Raw genomic sequence first — 25,297 nt, 5'->3', positions numbered from 1 at the left:
ACAGTATGATGATTCCTCAAGGATCTAGAACTAGAAGTACCATATGACCCAGCCATCCCATTACTGGGTATATACCCAAAGGATTACAAATCATGCTGCTATAAAGACACATGCACACATATGCTTATTGCGGCACTATTCACAATAGCAAAGACTTGGAATCAACCCAAATGTCCATCAGTGACAGACTGGATTAAGAAAATGTGGCACACATACACCATGGAATACTATGCAGCCATAAAAAAGGATGAGTTTGTGTCCTTTGTAGGGACATGGATGCAGCTGGAAACCATCATTCTCAGCAAACTATTGCAAGAACAGAAAACCAAACACCGCATGTTCTCACTCATAGGTAGGAACTGAACAATGAGATCACTTGGACTCGGGAAGGGGAACATCACACACCCCGGCCTATCATGGGGAGAGGGGAGGGGGGAGGGATTGCATTGGGAGTTATACCTGATGTAAATGACGATTTGATGGGTGCTGACAAGTTCATGGGTGCAGCACACCAACATGGCACAAATATACATATGTAACAAACCTGCATGTTATGCACATGTACCCTAGAACTTAAAGTATAATAAAAAAAATTTTTTTAAAAGAAATTAAAAATAGAATTACCATGTGACCCAACAATCCTTCCTCTGGGTATTTACCCAAAGGAAATGAAATAGGTATCTCAAAGAGATATCTGCACTCCCATGTTCACTGTGGTGCAGTTTTAAATCTCTGAAGCAGCTGTAAATGTGTGGTCTGCTGCTTTCAGATGGTCTGTTTCTTTTGGCTGTTCTCTAGCTTCACAGGTGCCCATCAGATCCCACCTCTGGAGAGGTCCTCAAGCTCCCGGACAGTGGATTTTAGTGGGGCAGTCTTTGCTTGGTCCTCAGAGGCTGTTATTTCAATAAAAACTCAACAAAAGTTGAAGTAGGGGTGGTGCCCATATAAAACGAGGAAGTATTCTCTAACGTACTTCTCCAACAGGCTTTAACACATTATATGGAATTTTCCCATTAAGCTGACCCTTAAATTAAAAATTAAATGTAAATATGTAATCTGAGAGAGTTAGTGCATTAAATTGCAACTGCCCAGAAACTAGGTTCTCATCCCGAAGTCCTTCCTCTCTCTCATCAGTTGTCTTCCTGTCTCATTTAATGCAAACAAGTTGCAGGAATTTTTTTTCCAAATAGCCTTCAAACCCATCTGTCTATATTTTATCATTCCCCCTACCACCTTCCTTCAGGCGAAGGAAGAGAAACTCTAGAACCAAACTCCTCGGGTCCGAGTCCCATCCCTGCCACTTGCCAGCTGTGTGATCTTGTGGACATTGTTTCTGAAGCAGCTACAAAGGACAAAACAACCCCTTCCTGCTCCCACCCCTCCTCATATCATCTTCAAATTGTTGATATCACCCCAGGCAGATGGGCCCTAAGGTAGACAAGCACCAGGCAGAAAGTAAACCCTGTAGGCACAGTCACTCAGTGGCATTTGGACAGCTTTACTCTTGCTGCTGGCCCTCCCTCATGATTAAGAACTTGGGCTTTGGTAATTGATATGGACTGAATGTTTGCATCCCTGCAAATTTGTATACTGAAGCTGTAACCTCCAGTTTCACTGTATCTGGATATAGGGCCTGTGAGGAAGTGATGAGGGTTAAATGTGGTCACACGGGTGAGGCCCTAATCCAGGAGGGGTGATGCCCATATACAACAAGGAAGAGGCACCAGAGCTTTCTCTGTGTGCACACACCGAGGAAGGCCATATGGGTCATAGGTAGAGTGTGAACATCTGTGAGACAGGAAGAGAACCCTCATCAGAAACTGAAACAGCCATAACTTTGATCTTGAACTTCTAGCCTCCAGAATTGTGAGAAATAAATGTCTGTTGTTTAAGCCACCCAGTCTATGGGTTTTGTGTTTGTTATGGCAGCCTGAGCAGACCAGTACAGTGACCATTTAAACAAGGTTTATAATGTCTTTGAGAAAAGCCTCATTTTCTTATCTGTAGAATAATTACACCTGCATTAAAAAAAAAAAAAAAAAAAAAAACTGGCCCAGGCTTAGTATAGGGAAAAGTTAATTTCCAACAAAACTTATTGGTAGGGAGGCCAGTCTATAGTGATCCTTTTTGTAATGATTTATTTTGGTAGACAATCTCAATAAAAAAAAAAAAAGAAGAAGAAGAAGGAAATCTGTAAGTGAATTAATGATTGGAGGAAGGAAAAAACTGAATCGACATGAACATGCAGGACTATTCTCCAGAGAATCAACCATCACCCTGTCCTGCCACCTGCCACCTCTGCTTCCTGGATATCTCCTGATTCCTTCTGTTCCTCCCTATGGCCCCTGCTGAAATTCTGACTATTTTCTTTCTCTCATCTTCTCTCTGCTCCACTCCTATCCCCTGCCTTTCCCCTTCCTTCCTTTCCCTCTCCTCTCCTCTCTGAGGTTCCTCAGCAGCCCCGGAGGAGGTCTCCATGCACTGCAGCCAGAAGACCGCTCAGTTCGTCTCATTTGCCACCCTTTCCCTCACTTCTATGTTGGAGACTCTGCACTGATGCTCTGCTGCTCTTCAGATAACTCCCCAAGAAGTCTCCAGTGCGAATCACAGGGCCTATTAGACTCTCTCCACTCTAGGACTTAGCATGATCCAGCCACTCTGAATTTCTTCCGGTCCCCCAGAAGCCCCAGGCTCTGTTTTCTCAGGGGCATCTGCGTAGGACATCCTGCTGCCTTTTCCTCCAGAGGCTAATTTCATTTCTTCTTATCCTTAAAGTCTCAGCTTCACCTTCACTGCCTTCTGGAAGCCTCATCTGGTCCCATTCAGGGATAAGCATGCTGTGCTTCCTTGATACCCTGCTCACCTGTTGTTACATGTCATTTTGTAATCCCCTCCTCCTACTTCTTCACCCTCATAAGCTCCCTGAGGGCTGGGACTCTAACCATATTGTATCCCCGGCACCTGGCACAGTGTGGGGTACTGAAGAGACTCTAGGTAGATGATAAACAACTGTACCATTTACTTCAGCTTAGAGAAATGCTTGCAAACTGATTTCATCAAACCATCTCACTTCTGGAAGTTACCCTTTTTAATGATTCTGCTTGGGCCTACATTAACTTTTGCCTTTTTTCCACCACTTTCGTTCATGCAGATTATATGAGGGCCTGGCATGTCATAATTATCTCAAATAAGCCTGACTTTATCACCCTCCATTGTTGAGTAACTAAGGACCTCTCTGAGTCCCCATGTACGCTCCCAGATCTGGAATGTGTTTTCCTTTCAATACAGCACCCCTGAGAACTGTGCCATACCAAGGAGGAAGCGATGACCTTGTAGATGGGAGGGGAGCTAGAGAGAGTCTCACACTAACCAGTTGCATGGGTTCCCACATTGAAGGAAACGAGAATGGTGGGAAAGAATAAGGAGAAAGAAGAGAGAGAATAGAGGACACTGCATGTTACATCTCATGTTTTGTGGAGCAGGTTGTTGTTATGAGCTCTTCTCATTTTATGAAAATCATTAAATCTTTGTTTTCCTCTGGTTCTTTATTGTGCACTCAGAGATCACTTAGGGTATTTCATCAAATCTCCATGAAAAGAAGCTTGCTCCAGAGACAGACGCAAAAGGAAGAAAGGGCTGGCCCAATGCTACAATTCTCCCTAGAAGGAAAAGCATTTGTAATCAGCCTCAGCAGGGCCTGTCTGTGGAGCAGCTCCAGTGTGGGTGCATCTGCCCCTGCACCACAAATTAGGAAAGCGAGATTGATCTGTTAATTGCAAAGCTGTGTGTGTGCCATGTTGTATACAATGTGCTCTCAGGTATACCATTGGACCCTCTTGTACTCCCCAAGAAAAGCCTCAGGAAGAGCGACAGAGCCTTACCCAGGCTCCAGCTGTGTCTCTGGCACAACAAAGGCCCCATGTTTATAGGCTAAGGGCGTTTTGTTCATACACAGTTAGCATGCTTGTTCAGCTATATATAACACTATACTGCCTCCATTGTTTTCTATAGAAAACAACATTTAGTAATTATATAATTCATAAATTTTGGAAGCCTTGTTTTAGGCTACAATGCCTTGTTTTAGAATACAATGGGCATTTCAAATACAGGTTCGTGAAACTGAGTAAAACATAAAGGAATCTGACAATGATATTCTTTGTTGCATTTTTAAAAATTTATTCATTTTAGGTCTGGAGTTCAAACTCTGCCCCACAATGCCAAGGTTCACTACAACTATGCCAATTTCCTGAAGGACCAAGGTCGGAACAAGGAAGCGATCTACCACTACAGAACAGCTCTCAAGTAAGCGCCATACAGGGAGGGTGTTGGCCTTTGTGCTTTAAAGACCGTTGTTTATTTCACTTGGCCCTCCCAGTATATGGAGGGGGAGTTTGTTTCTCTTGACAGTAAACTGATCCTTGGAGGTGGGGTAGCTCTTGGACTCTGAGTCTTTTGGCTCAGTGTTCAAGTCTGCTATTAATGCAATAACTCTACCTTGCATCTAAGTCTTGGTGTTTTCTTGTAAAACTTTTCATTGCTATACATTACACAATGAACTGACAGTTGAATATATACATGCTAACAAGAGTTGGTTGTTAAAAACATACTGGTAAGTTCTCATGGTATTTATTGCAATGAATTTTAATGGTATGCATATAGAAAGCCCTAGACATCCTATGCCTGAAAGTATTTCCATGAAGACATTTGAGTATAGAAATTAAATGCCCTGAAAGTTGTATTAAACAGAAAGAAAATGATAAGACAGTTGATTACCATATTGGGGATACATTAGTTTTGTGTGTGTGTGTGTGTGTGTGTGTGTGTGTGTGTGTGTGTGTGTGTATTAACATTCTCCTTTTAGTCTTCCAATGGAAGAGAAAATACTAAACATACCCTTAGATATGGCTTCAGAAGAAATTAAAAATTTAAGTTCTGCCTTACTAGCAGCAATCTGCTAGTATCAGAAGCAGAAGTACCCAACTAGCCAGTCGGAAGTACCCAACCAGCCAGTTATAGTTACCTGGCAAGCTCCAATTATAGGCAAAATAAAGCAAGGTTAATCCTCTCTTTTATCAAATACTATGATGCTCACAGAAGCCTTTAAAGATGTGTTCATGCCTCTACAGATTGACTGCCTACATTTGGTTGAATTTTCTGACGGTTTCACTTTGGGATATGCTTAAAGTACATCTACCAACCAAATCATGCATTTCACTGAAGTGTCTACTTGGATTGTCTCAAGGCTTATTTTGAGAGTGTCATTGTTATATTTACACAAGCATATTGCTTATCAATCAAAATCCTTTAGACTTTAGGACCTGTTACTTAATATTTAACATGACAAATGTGGCAGAAGTTGGTTTTGTTTGTGTGTGTGTGTGTGTGTGTGTGTGTGTGTGTGTGTGTTTTGGACAGAGTCTTGCTCTGTCACCTAGGCTGGAGCACAGTGGCACGATCTTGGCTCACTGAAAACTCCACCTCCCAGGTTCAAGTGATTCTCCTGCCTCAGCATCCCAAGTAGCTGGGATTACAGACATGCACCATCACGGTCAGCTAATTTTTGTATTTTTATTAGAGACCAGGTTTCACCATGTTGACTAGGCTAGCCTCGAACTCCTGACCTCAAGTGATCCACCCACCTCAGCCTCCTAAGGTGCTGAGATTACAGGCGTGAGTCTCCAAACCCAGCCTAATGTGGCAGAAGTTTTAAACCATACATATCAAGTTTGCTATCAATTGTTTCCCCAAATATTACAAGAAATATAAGTTCCAGAGGAATAACTGTATCAAAGCTTTTTGTTGAAGAAGTTTTTTATTACAGAATAGAAGGTCGTTTTTAAGATTTAATCAATAATTCTATTCTTTCATCAGAAGACAGTTTCCAAAATATTCATAATGCTTATCTCTGGTGGGTGAGATTATAGATTAATTTTTTCCTTTATAATTTCTTGTGTGTTCCAGGTGTTCCACAATGATTATTCCTTTTGCAATGAGGAAATGTCATTTTTTAAAAGGCATATTCCTTCAAGGGTACATAAAAGTATATTTTGGCTTTAATAATTAATTAATATTTATCAATTTTAGATGGCATTCTTGAAGGGAGGAAAAGGGCAGTAAGTTTGCCTGAAACTTACATGGTTGGTAGGAAGTGTATCAGTATCTTTTTAATTGGTTTTGTTATAACAGACTATTTTCTTTCAACTTCAAAAAGAAAAATAAGACAGACCCTCAGGCACAGCTTGGAGCAAAAGTATAAATTAAACAAAATTCTCTGGCAGTTGATTTTGTAGAATTATAGTAGCTGGTTGGGTACTTCCGTTTCTTTGCTGTGAAACAATACAAATAAATGTTTGCTTCAGCAACTGTGCTTCTGGAAGAAATATGTCCCTTGAGACATGGGGAAAAATGATTAAAGCTATAAATATATTACATATAGTAATTAGTGAAACAGTTTATGCTCTCAAACTGGATTCAAAATACTTCTGATTAAAAATAGCATTTTCCTGTGGATACTTCTGTGGTGAATTTTCAACGGATGTGGGTATTTTTGTTGTTGTTGTTGTTGTTGTTTTTAAGAAATAGATTGTCACTCTTTGTGTTAGAGGGAAAAGGAAAATACCAGAGCTATTCATCATTTTGATGATTATTTATCCTTGGTGACTGGAAGATTGCCCTTATTTTGCTGTTGCGATTTCTTTGTGGAAGTTGCTGAGACAGGGATTCCTCTCCCTTCCAGCTGCTCCACCTCTACTTCAACTTTAGAGTATCTGATGTTTTTCATATTTGCACACAGCAAGAAAGAGGGTGATTAGGGAAATGCAAGGTTAAAGGCGCTATTATCTGAAATCAATTCCAGCAATTATCCATTAGTGTTGTAATGACTGAATAGATCTCAAAGGCAATGGTGAAATTAATCATAAGGGTTGTACCTATACCAGTCTTTTTTTGGCTGGCTTACAATGCTGAAAATAGCACTATAATAAGTTAGTAATTATGTATGACATGAATATTCTGCTTCTTTTAATTTTTTTTATTTTTTGAATAATGCGGAAGTACCACTGACTTCTCCTTCCTCTTTACCTCATTTATAATATTTCTGTAGTACAAGGGAAATCTCCCCTGGAAAATATTGCATCTAAGGTCATGTATTCAGTTTAAGATTCAAATCATCAAAGAAAAATGTCAAAACCCTTTTCTTAAATCCTCAACAAACACCAAGTGTTAGCTTTGCTTTGCTGTGGGGGCAGTTCTCACATTTATAACTCCTGCAATAATGTAAAGCTTGGGATTATCTATGTTGGAGATTCAGAAAACCACTGGCAGATCTGCCATAGGCCTCCAGAGCTCTCTGACCATTCAGTTACCCTGGAGAAGGTTTCTAACATTCTACCTTGTGTGATGGGAGTAGAAAGTCCAGAGACCACGCAGCAAGTCAGCCCTTCCTACACTAAACTCCCAAGAAATGCCTCAGCTCATAAGCCCCAAAAGAGAAATAGTGATTCTCCTTGAATAAAGGCAAGATATTGATGTGTACTTGGCCACGTGTGTACTTTGTCAAATAGCTTTAAAAGTCGGTTAAAAATAGAGAATCATAAAACAAGCAAACTCTTGAGTATTTTATTTAACACTGAAATTTCAAATGTACATCCATTCACCAATCTTCTGATGTCAAATCAAATCCTTCTCTTTGAGTAAGAATCTTCTAATTAGAATCTGCAAAAACCACCTCCTAATTCATTGCTATGAGTCTCAGTTTTGATATTTAAAATTGGAAGAAAAATTTAAAGAGATTTGCAACTTAATTTGAGTAGACTGAGATTTTTCTAATTTTTCTTCTCCAGTCTTTCACAATTATTTTACATCTAATTCAGCAGTGATTTTTTGAACATCTTTCCTTTTTGAGCATTTTCAAAGCATTTACTTATTTTCCATAGAAATAATTCCTTGTCACACTTAAATTTTATCAGTTTGCAAGACCAAGCTCTTTTCTCCTGATGTAACTAAATTTTGTTTTGTGCTTTTAATGCTCCTATACAAAAGAAATCTTCACTCACTATTTAGTTGCCTAACACATGGGAAGGGATAGAACTAAAATCTTTCTTTTTTTTTTTTTTTGAGACGGAGTCTCGCTGTGTAGCCCAGGCTGGAGTGCAGTGGCCGGATCTCAGCTCACTGCAAGCTCCACCTCCCGGGTTTACGCCATTCTCCTGCCTCAGCCTCCCGAGTAACTGGGACTACAGGCACCGCCACATCGCCCGGCTAGTTTTTTTGTATTTTTTCAGTAGAGACGGGGTTTCACCGTGTTAGTCAGGATGGTCTCGATCTCCTGACCTCGTGATCCACCCGTCTCGGCTTCCCAAGAATGTTTAATGCATAACATAGAGACTTGTTATGATAATAGTGCCTATTGATATAATTCTTTGTATTCCCTCCCATATGGATCACAGGAACTTTGTAAGGACATTGCATTAGACTGCAATACGTGTATGCAGAAAAAGAAAGTGATAAAAGATTGAATACTGAAGAGACACCGTATCATTAGAGTCTAAAGAAATCTACCCATGTCTAATTAACCATTGTTTGCTGATACCTTGAGTATATCAGTAAGACTACTTTATTATAATTCCTTTTAATAATATGGTTTATAAAACTATTTTCTGTCATGTTCAAACAAAAAAATAAAGCAGACCCTAAGGCATAGCTTGGGGTGAAGTCTGAACATGTTTAAAAAATCAGGAGTCAATGAGTATTTTAAAAAGTCCTTCACACAACCTATTTTAGGTGAACATTTAAGATAACTCTCTCATGACCACAGGTGGACTTGGATACCAGCTGCCATGTATTTCTGGAAGGAATTAAAATTTCAATTACCATTTTTTAGCCAGGTTTAACAAGTGGAGATGTGTTCTTCAGCTGATGTGGTATTTTCATGTATAAAAGCTCAAATATGCTTTCTAGTATCACAAGTAGACACAAAATTATGTTTGTTGCTTCTTGTTGACGAAATTATATTCTCACTATATATATGCTGTGTTAATTAAATCTAGCAGTTTTATTCATAAGCTCAGGAAATTAAACATTATTTCATTTAGAAAAAAAGAACAACAGAATTTAAGCCACATTGTGGCCATACTTATGAACTGAATTTCAAAATGAAATCTCCATAATTTATTTTCAGAGAAGTTTCACTTTCTCTGGCTATCTTAGATCACTTTTTCATCTTAAAAACTCTCTTGTATATGGGTCCCCAGAAAACGGAATCCAAGGCAAAGATTTGCAAGCAGGAAGTTTATTAAGGAGCACCCTCAGGAACATCAGGGCAGCAGGAGAGAGGAGATGTTGAGTAGAACGCAGTTCCAACAGAGGCCTCGGCTGATCCCATGGGGAGCTCTGGAACTGGGATGTCCCCTTAGAGATGTCATGAATGGAGGCAAGAGATTTATCTTTAAGGCCCTGTTTCAACCAATCGCTGTATCCGGGACGGGAGTGTAGCCTTGGGAAGGCAACTCCCCGAGGCTGAGAGCAATGCCCAGAGAGGAGCTGGACTCTGAGCTGCCAGCAGCCAACACTCCTAGCAGCCGGGAGAATATGCACTTCAGCTTCGATGGGGAACTTCACACCAGCTGTGATTTCTTGTATAAGTAAATATGGCAGGTTTAGCAAAATAGGGTTGAGATTTTCTGTTAAAAATGAGAATAGCGATGCTGCCTACCTCATAGGGTTGGAGGATTACCAGATGATTCATATAAAAGACTTAAGCAATATCCTTAAGCAATGAGGGCAATGACACCCTCAGTAAATGTGACTAACACACAGAATCCAACCACCTCCTTCCACCTCCACTGCCCCACGGCCTCTCACCTGGACTGCAGCAATATGCTCCTAATTGGTGTCATGGTTTTCAACTTTGCCCTGCTTCCCTTCAGTCTGTTCTCAATAGAGCAGCCTCGGGGATCTTCAGTGGGGTGGCCCAGCACTTTGGGAGGTCGAGACGGGTGGATCACGTGAGCTCAGGAGTTCAAGACCAGCCCCACTGGAGCCCCACTCACAGCAATCTGGAGCTCAGAAGGCTCCAGCTAACCCACCTCACTCACAGGGAAAGTGGGAGGCCCTGCAGCAGCCTCCATGTTCGCCCTGCACCGCCTGCCACCTTACTTCCATGACCCACCTCCTGCTCTTCTTGCTTACTCGGCTCCAGCCACACTGGGCTGCAGGCACATGCATGCCAGCCACGTCACCTTCCTGTTTCAGGGGTTCTGCGTTCTGCTGTCTTCTCCCAGAACCCTTTCCCACTTACCTCAATGGCTGCCTCCCTCACACCCTTCAGCACTCCTCATATGTGTCATCGGCTTCTCCATCAGGCCCCCCGGGCCACCCCACTGAAGACTGCAGATACCACCAGCATCCCCTGTTCTCCCTCTTAGTTTCATTGTTCTCCATTTATCACCCTCCGCTATACTCACCTATCATTTTGTTAATTGTCTGTGTCCCTCCTCTACCCAGTAAACCGCATGAAAGCAGAAATCTTTGTCCTTATCCCCAGCATGGAGGAGAGTGCCAGGAACATGGCACTGAGTAAATATTTGTTGAATGGAACAATGCTACACATAAACTTCTTTATACTGTGGTTTTTTTGCGTTTGTTTTTTGAGACAGAGTCTCGCTCCTGTTGCCTAGGCTGGAGTGCAGTGGTGCAATCTCAGCTCACTGCAGCCTCTGCCTCCTGGGTACAAGCAATTCTCCTGCCTCAGCCTCCCAAGTAACTGGGATTACAGGCACCTGCCACCGCACCTGGCTAATTTTTGAATTTGTAGTAGAGACAGGGTTTCACCATGTTGGCCAGGCTGGTCTTGAACTCCTGACTTCATGTGATCCACCTATCTCGACCTCCCAAAGTGCTGAGGTTACAGGCGTGAGCCACTCCACCCAGCCTTATGCTGTGTTTTTAAAATATGTGAATTACCTAGAATGTTTTAAAAGGTAACTGAGGTATAATGTAAAACCTAAACGCCATCAATAGCAGAAGACCCTAAATTACTTCTATCTTTTCCTCTTCCTGGGTGCTAGATTGGCAAGGGGTAGACTTGTGATAGATAATTTCATGTCAACTTGGATGGGCCATGATACACACATATTTGGTAAAACATTATTCTAGATGTTCCTACAAAGGTACTCCTTGGATGAGATTAACATTTAAATAAGTAGACTTTGAGTAAAGCAGATTATCCTCCAGAATGTGGGTGGGCCTCATCCGTCCTGTTGAAGGACTTAACAGAAAAAGACAGACTTCCCTGGAAGGAGAGGAAATCCTGCCCACAGATTGCCTTCTAGATTCTAACTGCAGTTCTTCCCTGGGTCCCCAGCCTTCCAGCCTACCCTGCAGATTTTGGACTTGCCAGCCTCCACAATCATGAGAACCAGTTCCTTAAGATAAGTGTCTCCCTAAATATACACATCCTGTTGCTTCTGTTTCTGCGGAGAACCCTAATTCAGATTTTCCTCTTTTACTGCCCTGCTGGTTTTTCACCCCTAAGGCTAATCTGTTCTTTTCTGCTCGAGGTTCCATGATTTCTAATTTCTCAGAGCTTATTTATAATCCTCTGTTTAAATCCTTTGCTTCCTTCCCTTCACCTGGCACTTTCCCATTAATATTTAAATATTCTCGAGTTGCTCCTACCATGAAACCAACCAACCAGCGGCTCTGCATCTCTTGTTTCCCTCCTCCTGCCATTCGTCTGTGTGCTTCCTTATCTCCTTCCTGCCTTTCAAGTGTCAAAATTTCCCAGAAAGTTGCAATATCTTCCTCATTTTCTCTCATTACTCACTCAACTACATTCTGGCATCAGCTCCCTCCCCACCCTTGAAACTGCTCTCCCCAAGGTGACCAGCTGCCTCCATGCAGATAAATCCAATGGACCGTGCTTGGGCATCAAATTACCTAACTCTCAGTAGCATTTGACTTTGATGACCACTCCTTCCTCCTTAAAGTAATTCTTTTTTAGCATCTGTGACACCATGCTGTCTTGCTTTTTTCCGCTCTTTCTTTAGACTGTCCTGCCTCCACCAACCCTTAATGGAAGAGTTCTCAGGACCCTCTCCTCCTTCCCTACACCTTGTTCTCTTCTCAATCTTTGCTTTCTAAGGGGTTTCTTCAGTCCCAAAGGCTTCAGTTAGCATCTTGTATATGCTAGTTGACCTTCAAATCTATGACTTTACCATTATCATTCCCCTGATGATCAGAGCCGTCTACCCAGTTGGACATTTTCACGAATTGCCCTCTGCACCTCAAACTCGACTGGTCATCTTCTACCCCAAACCTGCTCCTTGTCCTTTATTTTCTTCCTTTCCATTCTCTGCTTCAGCCAGAATAAAATCCTTTCAGTTTCTCAAGTTCTGTTTGGTTTTGCTTTCTCTCCTTGGAACCCTTTCCTTCCTCTTCCTGCTCTTACCCCTCCCTTGCGATCCCAGTCCCCTTTATTGCTGCCCCTCCCAGTAAAGCATCATCTCTCCTGGAAAAACCTTGGTGAATGTCTCAGGCACCTCTCATTTGCCCTCCTCCTGTATGCTCCTGTCAGCTCCTGCTCAGCTTTACTGCTCTGTCTGCTCTCCTTACAGAGCATTAGAGTCCGTTGGTTTTCCTGTCTCTCTTCTACCACAGGGCACTCTTGAGGGCAAGGACAACTTTCTTTTTACTGCTCTGTGCCCTTAGCAAACAACCTGGCACATTGTACGTGCCTAATGTGTGCTTGTGAAAAGAAAGACTGGACAAACATAATGCATAAAATCTCTATCACAGTTATCTTAGAGTCAGAGAACAACTCCATAAGGAGAAACAGTGTTTCTCAATGACAGAGCTCTTGATATTTTGCAGAACAACTTTTCTTTATGCAGAATTGTCCTATGCATTGCAAGATGTTTCACAGCCCTAGCTCCTGCCCATTATATATCAGGAGTAATACCCAGTTCCTGTGGTGGATATTGAAAATGTGCCCACTCTTCTCCCCACTCCTCTTGATCTCCTTACTTGGCAGTTATTAATTAGGAATACGAACATACTTTTCCTACATACACCATTGTCTCTTCTCTGAGATAATCCATCAACCAGAGTGCACTCATGCTAGGAAGTGTTAGTGGAACAAGGATCCCAGGTGCACATTGATCTGTCACACAGGAACCACTCAGGATTTTGAATGTCCTTATAACCTTGGATATAGCTTTTTCAATTACACGTGTCTGGAATTCCATTTGGTCTTGAGCATATCAGAAAAACTTGGAGAAAATTGCTCTGGTGCCTATGGAGATCATTTGCTTCAGATGATGAAGGATTGACAGGCTTTGGAGGGAGTGCTTGACAAAGAACATTCCCACATTCTTAAAATGGAGAGGGTTACTTGCCCTTCACATCTGAGAACTCTCAGTATAGGAGAAACAGATGGACACAGAATGACTTGAGTGTTCACTAAGGTAGCGATGAAGAAATAATGGATGTAATTTTGACTGATGGGAGCAAGTTGAAAGCTATCAGCAACAGTGAAGAGAGTGTTTTTTCCGAGGATGAAAAATCCATGTGAGGAAGGAGAACTGGCTGCTTCAGCCTGGCATGTGTTCATCAGGGCTACAGAGGGAGCCAGTCAAACCACCCAGAGGTCCTGCAGCTAACCCCAAAATATTAAATGTATGTAGTGTAACAGGTATGATGATGGATATTTTTATATCCACCATCTCATTTGTTCACATAGAAGCCCATTTATTCACAGAGAAGGTCAATATGTTATTAAGCTTACTTTTTTAGAGAAAGCAACTAAAGCACAGACATAAATTCAAAATCACAAGCTGGAATGCCTCTCATGGCTTCTGACTCCAAATCCAGTTATTTTTCCACTCCACCAAAGCAGTTTCCTATCTATCCTGCCACAAAAACCAAAGTTCACCCCAAGCCTCTGAGAAAGGTTAATTATGTTCACCATTTCTATTTAAAGGAACAGAGAAATACTTAATTCAGTAAACTTCCCAGCCTCTAGCGGTACATTCTGAGGAATCAGGTTCAGCCATTTAAAATGATTCATTTCCTATGGGCACTCGAGAGCCATGGCTTTACTCTGCATAGTCTTGGAAAACTGACTGGGAGGAGCCCTTCTACATCACTATTGGAGGTCATCCATTGTGCAAGGTCAGATGATTTAGCTGGCCCCTCTTGAAGAGTGCGTCACATTTCCCTGAACTGCAGTTGAGGCTTTTCCCCAAGGCTATCTGTAATGGATCGGAAGGAGCACAGTGCAGGATGAAAGTGGTAAAACTCATTTGCTAGGTGTTAATGGCAATTTCAAACAATTAAACAAGCAGACTAATCAAACGATCAGTTTTACTCAAGTGCAATTTAGTAACATGATGACTTAAATTTTGCAACATAAAGGAACCATGCACTTAAAATATGCCACAGACTAATATGGTTGGAAATAATGCTGTCAACTCCTGAAATGAAGTTGATTTTGTATATTTTTCAGTCCAGTGGAATTCAGTGGAATTCATGTTTTATGGTGGAATGTTTTTCTCAGTCATGTTTTTCTTTTGGACTCTTATTTTCTCAACAGGAAATAGAAAATAAACATCTGACCTTAGCATAGTTAACCTCAAATAAATTAATATGTGGTATGAAAATCGGACAAGTATACACACCCTGAAAATAAATCAGGGTGTGTATACTCTGAAAGGAAGTTGCAAGCTAGAGCACATCATTCAATATTATTTGAACAATGAAATGCCATATAAGGCACTCAGATAATGAAAAGTAAACAGCATTCTTAACTTTGGAATAGATTGTACAAAATTTAAAGTAAATAACTGACATAAAATTCAAAACTTGATCTTATTCGTATACAGCTTATGTCTATGGATCTTTAGGTAAGGTTAATGCTTAAGAAGGGTAAATCAGAAAGCATGTATGTAAATCTTACACACTTACTGAGTGTGGTTAATCCCAAATAGCTTTCCACAATACTGTGCTTTTCAGAGACATCATGATTATTTTGTATGTCAGAAGACAAATTTTTGCAGTGAAGATTCTGAGTAGCCAAACTTTCTGGGTATTGAGTTTATTTCACTTCTGCCACTGAGAACTAGTTCCTATAAAAGCATAGTTGAGTGATTTAGCCAAAGAAACAAGAAGATGAAAAGAATTATTCCAAATGAAGCTCTAATTTATTTGCTGAATGTTGAATAACAAATGAAGTTTGAAAACAGATTTACAGGAGCCAGCTGCCTTCTTGACATTTAAGAACACAGGTGCTTCTATGATGTCTTTTCTTTTCCTTTAAAAATTGGAGTTTCACTGTCTCCCAGGCTGGAGTGCAGTGATGCCACCATCGCACCCTGCAGCCTCAAACTCTAGGCTCAAGTGACTGAGATGTCTTTTTTTATAGCCTATTATTTACTTAATTTCTCCGTGTTTCCCTTTCCTCAACTGTAAAATAAATAGTACAGTAATTCTACTTAAGCAATTTTGAAGGGTAAATGAGACAATGTCTGAGACAGCACTTTAAAAATGTAAAGTACCATTTACACATCCTAGGTCCTCTGGAACTCATTTTCTATTGTTCCTGCCTTCTATTATTTGCTTAGACAAGTGTTCCTTCCCAGGAACTTTCTCCTATTAACATGTTGACATTCATTCTTCAGAGATGAGATGAGAGGAATAATGTCCTTGACTGCCTAATCTATTAATTCTACTTGAGGAAATGTCACTAGATAAAAATTAAGAACCCCTAAAATGCTTAAATGGTTATTGTTTATCCAGAAACTAAACTACCCAATACTTGAACACAAATTTTTCTTCAACTCATAGAACCACATCTCTATATGTACGTGTTTTTTATTTTTATTTTTATTTTTTTGTAGAGACAGGGTTTCACCATGTTGCCCAGGCTGGTCTCAAACTCCTGAGTTCAAGCGATCTGTCAGCCTGGACCTCCCAAAGTGCTGGGATTACAGGCATGAGCCACCTCACCCGGCCCCATACATTTCTTTTTTAGTGAGGAAATAATGAGTTTCTTTGTACCCCAAAACAATTGGACAATATAACTCATTTTCTCTATCATAAATTTTTAAAATTAAATAAAAATAATAATAAATAGCAAAAGAATTTTCATAAACAAGTCAATGTTGAAGAATACTGTGAGAAAGAAAATCCAGTGAGTGCTCTTACAAAATCAGGCCTGAAAAAATAGCCCTGAAAAATCCCCACTGCTCCACTTCAGCAAACCTTTTGTTGAGGTTTTCTGGATGGGGAAGGGAATAACCACTATCAGGACATTTGTAAAACATACCTGTAGAAGTTAAAGTCAAGATGGACTTAATTTATTCTGACAATTGATGTAGCAACGTAGACATCTCTTAAATTATTCATCTTTCCAATAGAAAATTCCCTTCCTGGAGAGATCAGGATTGAATTAGGCCCAAGTTAATTCAAACGCAAATTCATTTAAACAGTAAACACAGAAAATAAATTTTGTCCTTGCATAGGTCTGCTGTAGAGTGTGTGTTTTAAGAAAATATTTACATCTGTATTTTTTTTTTTTTTTAGATATTTTTTTCTGACCTGGTTGTTAAGAATCCTTTTAATGAAATTCAGCTTGGTTTCATAAATAATGCAAAGCTTGCTTGTGATTAGGTGAGCCTCCTCAGATACCCAGAGAGAGAAAGGATATTAATACTAATGGCTAGCAAGCCGTTAGTATTGCCAGGAATAAGCAATAGCTACACAGTTTCCAGGTGGAGAGCTTTGCTAGGTTATAGAGTCAGCGAGTCCCTGTAAATATCAGCAGTCTCCTTCCTCAAGGATTTGGGGCTCTTTGCTAACATAGAACCTCTTCCCTGACTATAGTTGGTTCCTCTTCCTGAGCATCACGTTTCTGCAGCTCCAAGTTGGTTCTTGGAGCACAAGGCATAGTAAAGGCCTTTTCTCTTATAGTGCTTCTGTTTCTCTTTACTTCTCTTCTTACTATTCACTTTTGTTTTTAAGAGTTCAGGGTGGACTTGAATTCTTTTCTGATTTGAAGGAAACAAAAGAGAAAGAGAAAGCCATTTCTGTAGTCAGTGGCCTTTGAAATACATGACTGTTCATTTAAATGGCAGCGGGGTCATGAGTGAATATAAAATTCATGGAGTTGGGCTTAAAACTTACTGGAGATGACCGGCTGCTTGCAGAGCAAACAGGCACTTTACATGGGTGATCCCATGGTGTAAGGTCTTATTGAATTTAGCCTGTCCTTTCCTTTAGTGTTTTCACCTCAGAAGTTCATTTCAAGGGCTCAGAGCCTTAAAGAAATAAGAAAAAGAGAAAGTCTTAATTATCTCCTCTAAGAAAAAGGAAGACACATGTCTGAGATATGCTTTCTGTTACTGCTTGTTGTAAAGGAAATAAGGAGTATGGAAATTGACCTCATCACATGCACTGGACAACCCTTAAATCTTTTGATGGTTACAGTGCTTTGCTGAACATACAAAGCAAACAAAAACCAAAGCTTCTTTAGAAGAATTCGAGTCCTGGCTGTGATGTGCTCAGCAACCACTTCCAAAGTAATTCTTAGACACAGGCTTCTTAGGACACTTTTCTGGGCATAGAGTGAAGGAACAGGTACAGAAACATATTTCGCCCTCATCATAGCCTCATATCTTCTAAAGCATCTCAGAGAGAGCACCAAGCGCTTTTCTTCCAGGAACTGAAGTTGGATGTGATGGGGCCAGTATGAGAGACCCTTAAGTTGTCTGTGCTAATTAAATGTGATCAGAGAGAAGCAAACAACAGCGCATGTGCTGGGTCAGTGTGCTTTCTGCCAGACTTCCTCTAAAGATCTCTCTCCTAACAGCCTCCAAAGCTTCTTTGAATAATTAGGGCTTTCAGACTTTGGGAGGATGTAATATTCATTTGAATTGATTCTAGCCCTTGTCAGTCAAGAGGAATATTACAGAGTGCCTTCCTGGAAATATTAGTTCTGAGGGATGTTTATAGCTGCTCTGTAAGGGAGTAGGGAAGGGTCAAATAAACTTAAGAGACTCTGGGTAGAGCAAAGATTAAAAAGCTGTGCAACTTGTCTTCCCTGTCCTTTTAATAGGAACCTTTTCTGTTCCAGAATTAAACTGATCTTTTTAGAAGGTACGGAAAAGGGAGCAAGCATGGCATTTTATTGTCAAGGGGCTTGACAAGTACAGATCCTATTTTTATTACTTGGGCATTATCTTGGCATTTCTACATTAAAAGCCAGCTCCACCGGCTTATTCAAAGTACTCGGTGACAAAGGTGGAACAAACCTACCAGACTGCTAACTATGTCCACTCTGAATATATCAAAAACAATTACATCATGGAGCTGTGTGGATTTGGCGTCTTTATAGTTTTGAGTTTAGGAAATAAATTGGTTCCCTTCCTACCTTAATCAGTATAAATTTGATACACTGATGTCCACCTCATACTCTTTTACATTTGCTTTTGAACATTAGGAATGCTATTTTTTTACTTCATCTTACCTTTGTTTTTTTCTTTTTTTGTCTTTAAGTATTCTAAGTTCTTAGTATTTTCTGTCTGAGACTGTACCGGGATAGGTGGAACCAAACTGCAGTAGGAAGGGGGAAATGAGATAAAATAGAAAAAAGAGAAGAGGAGGCATTTTGGAGATTAAGTTTAGATTTATGGGGTCACATTATATATCATCCTTTCTCAGTCATGGCAGTCTTACTAATGCTCCAATCCAAAGATGTTTATGGGCCAGGTGTGGTGACTCACGCCTATAATCCCAGCACTTTGGGAGGCTGAGGCAGGCAGATCACCTGAGGTCAGGGGTTCGAGACCAGCCTGGCCCACATGGTGAAACCCAGTCTCTACTAAAAATACAAAAAATAACTGGGAGTGGTGGCGGACACCTGCAATTCCAGCTACTTGGGAGGCTGAGGCAGGAAAATTGCTTGAACCTGGGAGGCCGGAGTTGTAGTGAGCCGAGATCGCGCCACTGCACTCCAGCCTGGGCAACAAGAGCAAAACTCCTTTTTTTTTTAAGATGTTTATAAAGATTCCTCCTCAAAGGATCACTCAGCATCTGGTATACATAGTGCATCCTGCACAGGCAGCTGGTCAGAGGCCCCACCAGGCCACAAACTCAGGCTAGAAACTTAGCACCTGAGGCAAGGAGGGTTTTCTATCACAAGAAATGGAAAGCAATCTTATTAAATGTCTTTAACCCTGGTAGATCCACATACTATTTATTCTTGTACTATTTAATAATTATTTAATTATAAATATGTGCATCCTTGCCCTAATTATATACTTTCACCTGCAAAAGTCGTTGACCAGTAAGATTGTACACAAACCATTCAAGTACAAGAATAATTCAGTGTTTCATTTTGGCTGTTCATACCTAGGGAAAAAAGAACAAGCAAATTGTGCCCAACTTAGAAGTTTCTGAACCATCACAGCTTAATATTTTTAACTTTTCAGGTTGTATCCACGCCATGCAAGTGCGCTGAACAACCTTGGAACACTGACGAGAGACACAGCAGAGGCAAAGATGTACTATCAGAGGGCTCTCCAGCTCCATCCACAGCATAACCGGGCCCTTTTCAATCTGGGTAATCTTCTCAAGTAAGTGGGACATCGATCAGGTGGCCTTGTGATTCCAAGAAACCCTTTCCTTCTCAACACTCATTTGATTGTGCTGCACTTGCCTCTTGCTGGAGCTAAGTAATTAGGGTTTTCAGACTTTGGCAGTGTGTAATATGCATCTCAGTTTCTATTCCTTATCAGTCAAAAGCTGTATTTCCCAGAGTGTCTTTCTGGAAATAGTAGTTCTGGAAGACTTTCATAGATTGTCTCTAAAGGAGTAAGAATGGAAAAGTGTTACATGGTCAGATAAATTGAGAACATGCTGAGTTAAACAGATTGTTTATTTATGGAAAGAAGCCTTAATATGCTAATATTCTTTGTGAATCTTCAAGAAGGGACTGTGGGATAGTCATTTTTGTCTTTTCTTTGTGTGTGTGTGTGTGTGTGTGTGTGTGTGTGTGTGTGTGTGTGTAGAGGGAAGGCATTTTCCAAGACAAATATTCCATAATATACTTTGGGAAAGGCAGCATTCTCTGAAGTTATAGACAAATAGTTAACCATACTTCAACCCAGTTTGTGTTATAGGTGAGAAATAAAGTGAGGCTTGCTGGAATTAGTGGTGGGAATTAGTACTGATGACTTTGGTGCTTAGGAATAGTTCTCAGACATAACCTCTAGTGTTTGCATTTTACTTGCTGCCCTGATAAAGGTTGATAGTGTGATTGAAGTTACTGAAGACTACAATAAAGGGTGCTTTTGCATCTTGTGTGTTTATGAATATAGTCTAGGCATGTTGGTGATGGTCCAGACAATGACAGTAGTAATAGTGGTGGTAGTTATGGAATTTAGCTTCTAAACTTAAAAAAAAGAAAAAAAGCAGGTTAACAAACATCAGAAATGGAAATTTAAAAGGTAAAAATGACCAGAATTGGAGCGTAATAATATGTTTATCTAATCCACATGGTTGCTGAATTGGTTTCCATCTCTTAGCTTCTAGAGGGCACATGTGGCTGCCTCTCTAATACTTTCAAGCTAATGGTTCACTTAGTCCTTTCTTCCTCTACCTAACAGGATTGTCTCCATTGCTGAGTAACTCAGTATGATGCATTTTCTTCACCTTCCTTTTATTCCTTGACTCTTACAGATTCCCATAGATACTGAATCTTTTTACTAATGTACATATTAATGCATGTTTTTTAAAAATCTCACTTGAACAGAAGCCTTGGAGCGAGTTAATCACAGAACAGTCTAATATAGTATAAACTGATAGGTTCCATCCTAGGTCTGAAGTTTTATGTGTAAGAATGGCTTTATCCACATGCCTGAACACAAAATCAAGGAAACACTACACAAAAATAAATGAATGCCAAGAAAATACAATGAAATAAAGTGAAAGAAATAAAGTAGAAGTCAGAAAACTAAATAAAATTAATTTTTCAAATTCGATAGCATTGTTAAAATTTGATAAAAACTGAGAATGATGAAAAACAACTGATAATGGGCTGGGCATGGTGGCTCATGCCTGTAATCCCAGAACTTTGGGAGGCTGAAGTAGGAGGATGGCTTGAGGCCAGGAGTTCAAGACCAGCTTGGCAAACATGGTGAAACCCCATCTCTAATAACAATACAAAAATTAGCCAGGCATGGTGGCACGTGTCAGTAATCCCAGCTACTTGGGAGGCTGAGGTACAGTAATCAGTTGAACACAGGAGGCGGAGGTTGCAATGAGCCAAGATCGCACCACTGCACTGGGCGACAGAGTGAGACTCTGCCTCAAAAAAACAAGCAAACAAATAAACAAAAAAGAACAAACAAGGGCATTACATGATGATAAGGGAGCAATGCAACAAGAGGAGCTAACTATCCTAAATATAGTTGCACCCAATACAATAGCACCCAGATTCATAAAGCAAATTCTTAGAGACCTACAAAGAGACTTAGACTCCCACACAATAATAGTGGGAGACTTTAACACCCCACCGTCAATATTAGACAGATCAATGAGACAGAAAATTAACAAGGATATTCAAGACTTGAACTCAGCTCTGGACCAAGTGGACCTAATAGACATCTACAGAACTCTCCACCCCAAATCAACACAATATTGATTCTGTTGATTCTTCTCAGCACCACATAGCATGTATTCTAAAATTGACCATGTAATTGGAAGTAAAACACTCCTCAGCAAATGCAAAAGAATAGAAATCTTAACAAACAGCCTCTCAGGCCACAGTGCAACCAAATTAGAACTCAGGATTAAGAAATTCACTAAAAACTGCCCAAATACATGAAAACTGAACATCCTGCTCCTGAATGACTACTGGGTAAATAACGAAATTAAGGCAGAAATAAATAAGTTCTTTGAAACCAATGAGAACAAAGACACAACGAACTAGAATCTCTGGGACACAGTTAAAGCAGTGTTTAGAGGGAAATGTGTAGCACTAAATGCCCACAGGAGAAAGCAGGAAAGATCTAAAATCAACACCCCAACATCACAATTAAAAGAACTGAGAAGCAAGAGCAAACAAATTCAAAAGCTAGCAGAAGACAAGAAATAACTAAGATCAGAGCAGAACTGAATGAGATAGAGACACACACACACAAAAAAAAACCCTTCAAAAAATCAATGAATCCAGGAGCTGGTGTTTTGAAAAGATTAACAACATAGATAGACCACTAGTCAGACGAATAAAGAAGAAAAGAGAGAAGAATCGAATAAACACAATAAAAAATGATAAAGGGGATATCACCACTGATCCCACAGAAATACAAACTACCATCAGAGAATACTATCAACACCTCTACACAAATAAACTAGAAAACCTAGAAGAAATGGATAAATTCCTGGAAACATACACCCTCCCAAGACTAAACCAGGGAGAAGTTGAATCCCTGAAAAGACCAGTAACAAGTTCTGAGATTGAGGCAGTAATTAATAACCTACCAACCAAAAAAAGCCCAGGACCAGACAGATTCACAGCTGGATTCTACCAGAGGTACAAAGAGGAGCTGGTACCATTCCTTCTAAAATTATTCCAAGCAATAGAAAAAGAGGGACTCCTCACTAACTGTTTTTATGAGGCCAGCATTATCTTGACACAACAAAAAAAGAAAATTTTAGGCCAATATTCCTGATGAACATCGATGAGAAAACTCTCAATAAAATACTGCCAAACTGAATCCAGCAGCACATTAAAAATCTTAGTGCCATGATCAAGTCGATTTCATCCCTGGGATGCAAGGCTGGTTCAACATATGCAAATCAATAAAGTAATCCATCACATAAATAAAACCAATTACAAAAACCACATGATTATCTCAATAGCTGCAGAAAAGTCCTTCAATAAAATTCAACACCCCTTAATGCTAAAAACACTCAATGAGTATTGATGGAATGTTATCACAAATTAATGGAACTAGGTATTGATGGAACGTTATCTCAAAATAATAAGAGCTGTTTATGACAAACACACAGTCAATATCATACTGAATGGGCAAAAGCTGGAAGCATTCCCTTTGAAAACCAGCACAAGACAAGGATGCCCTTTCTCACCACTCCTATTCAATAGCCCTCTCTCACTACTTCTATTCAACACAATGCTGGAAGTTCTGGCCAGGGCAATCAGACAAGAGAAAGAAATAAAGTGTGTTCAAATAGGAAGAGAGGAAGTTAAATTCTGTCTGTTTGCAGATGACATGATTGTATATTTAAAAAATCCCATTGTCTCAGCCCAAAAACTCCTTAAGCTGATAAGCAACTTCAGCAGAGTCTCAGGATACAAAATCAACGTGCAAAAATCACAAGCATTCCTGTTTCTTTATTCCAGTGATAGACAAACAGAGAGCCAAATCATGAGTAAACTCCCATTCACAATTGCTACAAAGAGAATAAAATACCTAGGAATACAACTTACAAGGAATGTGAAGGACCTCTTCAAGGAGAACTACAAACCACTGCTCAAGGAAATAAGAGAGGGCACAAACAAATGGAAGAACATTCCATGCTCATGGTTAGGAAGAATCAATATTGTGAAAATGGCCATACTGCCCAAAGTAATTTACAGATTAAATGCTATTCCCATCAAGCTACCATTGACTTTCTTTGCAGAATTAGAAAAAAAAAACTACTTTAAATTTCATATGGAACCAAAAAAGAGCCCATATAACCAAGACAATCCTAAGCAAAAGGAACAAAGATGGAGGCATCATGCTACCTGACTTCAAACTATACTATAAGGCTACAGTAACCAAAACAACATGGTACTGGCACCAAAACAGACATATAGACCAATGGAACAGAACAAAGGCCTCAGAAGTAACACCACACATCTATAACCATCTGATCTTTGACAAACCTGACAAAAACAAGCAATAGGGAAAGGATTCCCTATTTAATAAATGCTGTTGGGAAAACTGACTGGCCACATGCAGAAAACTGAAACGAGACCCCTTCCTTACACCTTATACAAAAATGTAAGACGTAACACCTAAAACCGTAAAAACGCTAGAAGAAAACCTAGGTAATAACACTCAGGACCTAGGCATTGGCAAAGACTTCATGACTAATACACCAAAAGCAATGGCAACAAAAGCCAAAATTGACAAATGGTATCTAATTAAACTAAAGAGCTTCTGCACAGCAAAAGAAATTATCATCAGAACAAACAGACAACCTACAGAATGGGAGAAAATTTTTGCAATCTATCCATCTGACAAAGGGCTAATATCCAGAATCTACAAGGAACTTAAACAAATTTACAAGAAAAAAAATAAACAACCCCATCAAAAAGTGGGCAAAAGATATGAACAGACACTTCTCAAAAGAAGACATTTATGTGGTCAACAAACATGAAAAAAAGCTCATCATCATTGGTCATTAGAGAAATGCAAATCAAAACTACAATGAGATACCATCTCATGCCAGTTAGAATGGTGATCATTAAAAAGTCAGGAAACAACAGATGCTGGAGAGAATGTGGAGAAATAAGAATGCTTTTACACTGTTGGTGGGAGTGTAAGTTAGTTCAACCATTGTGGAAGACAGTGTGGTGATTCCTCAAGGATCTAGAACCAGAAATACCATTTAACCCAGCAATCCCATTACTGGGAGTATACCCAAAGGATTATAAATCTTTCTGTAAAGACACATGCACACATATGTTTATTGCAGCACTAGTCACAATAGCAAAGACTTGGAACCAACCCTAACAACCATCAGTGATAGACTGGATAAAGAAAATGTGGCACATATATACCATGGAATACTATGCAGTCATAAAAAAGGATGAATTCATGTCCTTTGCAGGGAGATGGATGAAGCTAGAAACCATCATTCTCAGCAAACTGACGCAGGAACAGAAAACCAAACACCGCATGTTCTCACTCATAAGTGGGAGTTGAACAATGAGAACACATGGACACAGAGAGGGGAATATCACACACTGGGGCCTGTCAGGTGATGGGGGGCAAGGGGAGGGATAGCATTAGGAGAAATACCTAATGTAGATGATGGGTTGATGGTGCAGCAAACCACCATGGCATATATATAACTATTTAACAAACCTGCACGTTCTGCACATGTATCCCAGAACTTAAGTATAATTAAAAAAAAAAAAAAGAAAGAAAGAAAGAAAAAAGAAAAAAAAAAAAGTATTGGGTCTGGTGACTCCTGCCTGTAGTCCCTGCTGCTTGGGAAGCTGAGGCAC

At 40.0% G+C, this 25,297-nt stretch overlaps 1 protein-coding gene across 3 annotated transcripts in view; it reads left to right on the top strand.

Moving 5' to 3' along the window:
* TMTC1 (transmembrane O-mannosyltransferase targeting cadherins 1) overlaps window positions 1-25,297 on the top strand; it is a 289,708-nt gene that overhangs the window by 208,596 nt on the left and 55,815 nt on the right. For all 3 annotated transcript variants that reach the window (XM_030938685.1, XM_030938684.1, XM_030938683.1), the window contains 2 exons: window positions 4,189-4,302; window positions 19,485-19,628. In XM_030938685.1, coding sequence (XP_030794545.1) covers window positions 4,189-4,302; window positions 19,485-19,628 — 258 coding nt within the window. The remainder of the gene's footprint in view (window positions 1-4,188; window positions 4,303-19,484; window positions 19,629-25,297) is intronic.

The sequence above is a fragment of the Rhinopithecus roxellana genome, chromosome 10 (assembly GCF_007565055.1).
Source record: "Rhinopithecus roxellana isolate Shanxi Qingling chromosome 10, ASM756505v1, whole genome shotgun sequence".
Classification (NCBI taxonomy): domain Eukaryota; kingdom Metazoa; phylum Chordata; class Mammalia; order Primates; family Cercopithecidae; genus Rhinopithecus; species Rhinopithecus roxellana.
This window is presented reverse-complemented; position numbering and strand designations above follow the sequence as displayed.